General features: G+C 33.4%; 1 protein-coding gene across 1 annotated transcript; it reads right to left on the bottom strand.

Moving 5' to 3' along the window:
- Positions 1–334: 334 nt before the first annotated feature.
- LOC145064941 (protein FAR1-RELATED SEQUENCE 5-like) lies at positions 335–2,683 on the bottom strand. Its single transcript, XM_079012302.1, has 2 exons — positions 431–2,683; positions 335–364 (listed from the first exon to the last, which is right to left on the bottom strand). The coding sequence occupies exons 1-2, from the start codon at positions 2,681–2,683 to the stop codon at positions 335–337; spliced, it is 2,283 nt and encodes a 760-aa protein (XP_078868428.1).
- Positions 2,684–3,156: the final 473 nt, after the last annotated feature.

Here is a 3,156-nt window from a genome sequence, read left to right on the forward strand (position 1 = left end):
TCATAGAAGGTACACTTGGTGCATAAAATATTTTATAATAACAGAATCAAAGAATGGTGATCGGATCTTATACACAAACATGAAACAATTATTAAACAGTAAATACCAATAAGAAATGAGAGCCCATGATACTAAATCACTAATTAAAATAAACAGTATAAAGTACATTGTGAGTGGAGAAAACTCAAGTATCAAATAACCAATTTTGTTATTTTATTATAGTAATGAAAACTCTCAAATAACCAATTTCATTGGTTTATGTAAATCAAATAAAAAAAATTCAGCTAGTTCTCTTATTCTGTACCACCCCTAGAATAACTTTAAAAAAATAGCTTCATTGTTTCTCTTGTAAAGCCTCCTCTGCCTATACCAAAAAGAAAAATAAAAAATGAGCATTAGATTACAAAAATCATAAAGCTTAAAAAAATACCTTTCTGCTTGGACAACCAGTAGCATAATGACCCAGACCCTTGCAATGAGAACAAGTTCTCTTTTTCTTTGCCAGCTCCAAAGAAGACTTAATCCTGTTTGCATTTTTAGGACGCCCTTTCGTGTTAGTAAGAAAAACTGGATCTCGAATAGATATATGAGGCATCATGTCTAACTGGGAAATTCCTACACAAGAATCTTGAGGTACGTTTTGAGGTCCATTTGGCTTTTTCTGAATAATTTCATCTTCTAAAAACTTTATCACTAAATTGTTGAACTTTTTTATCTTTGAAGGGGAGTCTTTTGCATGTTCGATTGCTTTGTTACAGTTTGCACGGACATACCATAGGGTTAAGGCACTAACTTCCTTTTTGGTATTGATCTCATGCATTCCGACGCTATGACTACCCAACCTAAACCTTGCATCAAGTGTCCACCTAGGTAAAATATAATGGTCAGGAAGGGTTTGAACATTTCTCTTCTTGATCACGTATAGACTATGTTTGCATAATATGCCATATGTTTCAAACTTAGCACACGAACATCTGACATCCACTTGATTCGTGAAACGATAACTAACAAATCTCCAATGCGCTTTATCAATATCCACTTGGCCAACTCTATATTTGATTTCTTCTGTACATTTGCTTAATGTTTCATGAGTTAAATTTTGTGTAGCTTCTATCCATTCTTTTTTAAAAATGTCAAAAATCTTTTTGGTATAACATTCACCTGCTTTTGCTTCTATTGGATGAACAGAAGATAGAATTGGCTTCGAGTTCATAGTCTTAAAGTCTTCATCTTCTTCAACGGCTCTTCGAGATTCAACTGCTTTATCATATTGAACTACAAACTCATTCAACATTGTCTTGGAATTTACAAATCCATCAAAAAAGGAATGAATGCTCTCGCTTCGTCCACTGGTTGTCATGCCAGCAAAAAAAACATCCTTTAAGTAGGCTTTAACCCAATGTTTTCGTTGGTTATACATATCGATGATCCAACAACAATTTTCAAGGTTATACTTACCACGCATAACTTCCCACTCTGTTTCAAATTCTTCAACTGTATCACTTTTTACCCACCGTCTATAAGACTCCTTAAAATCACTATAATGGGCTACAAGCGGTCGGAGATGTTCAAGCTCATGCTTCTTAATATGCCATGCACAGTAGCGATGTCGAGTGTTTGGAAACACTTTTTTTATTGCATTACCGATTGCTTTATCTTGATCGGTTATCATTGCAGATGGGTGCTTGTTGAACATGCACTTTAAAAAATGCTCAAATAACCAACAAAAAGTTTCTTCCTTTTCATTTTCTAGCAATGCACCACCAAACAGTATGGTTTGACCATGATGGTTCACCCCAACAAATGGAGAAAATGGCATCTTAAATTTGTTTGTCATGTATGTAACATCAAAGACAACAACATCTCCGAATTTAGTATAGGCATCCCTTGATCTTCCATCGGCCCAAAAAATATTTCGAGGAGACCCGTCCTCAAATAAATCCACAACAAAATACTGGTTATCATCTACTAATGCTTTATCTTGGAAATGTTTGATAAGCCCGTAAAACTCTTTACCTTTGTATTGTCTTCGTTGCTCAGATAATATATCTACACATTGTTTTGAAGTAACATCAAGATCCTGTGGAGTTTTCATTGCATTAACAACCTTTTTTATTTGGGAAGGCTTTAATCCTGATTGACCAAGCTCCAACATAAGAGATTTACATGCCAATGAACGATGAAGCTTCCCATGAGAACGATGCTTCATTACTTTTGTAGGTGTAACACTTAACTCATGATTGTGGGTATCGTTAAACATGTCCGTAAACCATATCCCATCTTTTCCTTTTGAAATTCGAAGCATTGCTTGGCATCCGGTCCTCAAATTTCTACGTTGTTTCTTTGCAACCCCAGAACTATTAGCCTTCAATCTTTTAAAGCCTTGTTTATTGCAAACATACATTTTACGGTATGGCTCATTTGTCGTCTTGTTTTTAAAGGCCCAATGAATTCGTATACCAAATCCATGTAAAAAAGCATATTGATTATAAAACGTATATGCATCATGAGGTGTACTGAAAACATTTCCAATGATACTTTCATCTCCATCATGACCCAGATTTACATTGATATCATTTATTTTCTCGCATTCTAAAGTTGATTCTAGATAACTATTTGCATCAATGTCGTTAACCATATGTGTTTCAATAGATTTGTCTGTTACTTGTATTTCTGTGTTCATAGTGAATGACCTGTAGTACATATAAACACAAGAACTTACATTTTAAACATTTTTTATAGCTAGAAAATATAAAACCGTAGAGCTGTCAAACAAAGTATAATTTAATATGTTGCAAAAAGAACCTTCCATTATTTACTGTCAATAAGGTAATATGTGCTTTATAGAATTAAAGAAGAGAAAAACAAAGTAATTCCTATTATTTTCTTAATAATTGGAATATACAACATGATCTTTCAATTTTCTTTTCTATGAAGTAATTTATTGGGCTTTGAGCATAATAAACGAATCATGGATAATGTTATTATACTACTAACCCAATTTCACTGTACATCACATGGGAATGTGTTAATTTTAATTTAAATAAGATAAACAATGCACATCTTTATTATTACCGGGAAATATTTAATTACTACCTAGAATGGAACAAGGGATGTGAATTTGAAGAAGACAATCACTGCAGGAAAATTAACGAC

Source organism: Lactuca serriola, chromosome 7, assembly GCF_051521515.1.
Source record: "Lactuca serriola cultivar US96UC23 chromosome 7, Lser_US96UC23_V15, whole genome shotgun sequence".
NCBI classification, from domain to species: domain Eukaryota; kingdom Viridiplantae; phylum Streptophyta; class Magnoliopsida; order Asterales; family Asteraceae; genus Lactuca; species Lactuca serriola.

What these genes read in the sequence shown, in the direction of transcription:
- LOC145064941 (XM_079012302.1), bottom strand. Translation starts at nt 2,683, where the DNA reads ATGAACACAGAAATACAAGTAACAGACAAATCTATTGAAACACATATG. An exon ending in CTGGTTGTCCAAGCAGAAAG is followed by an intron (nt 365 to 430) that starts GTATTTTTTTAA and finishes TTTTTGGTATAG; the next exon opens with GCAGAGGAGGCTTTACAAGA.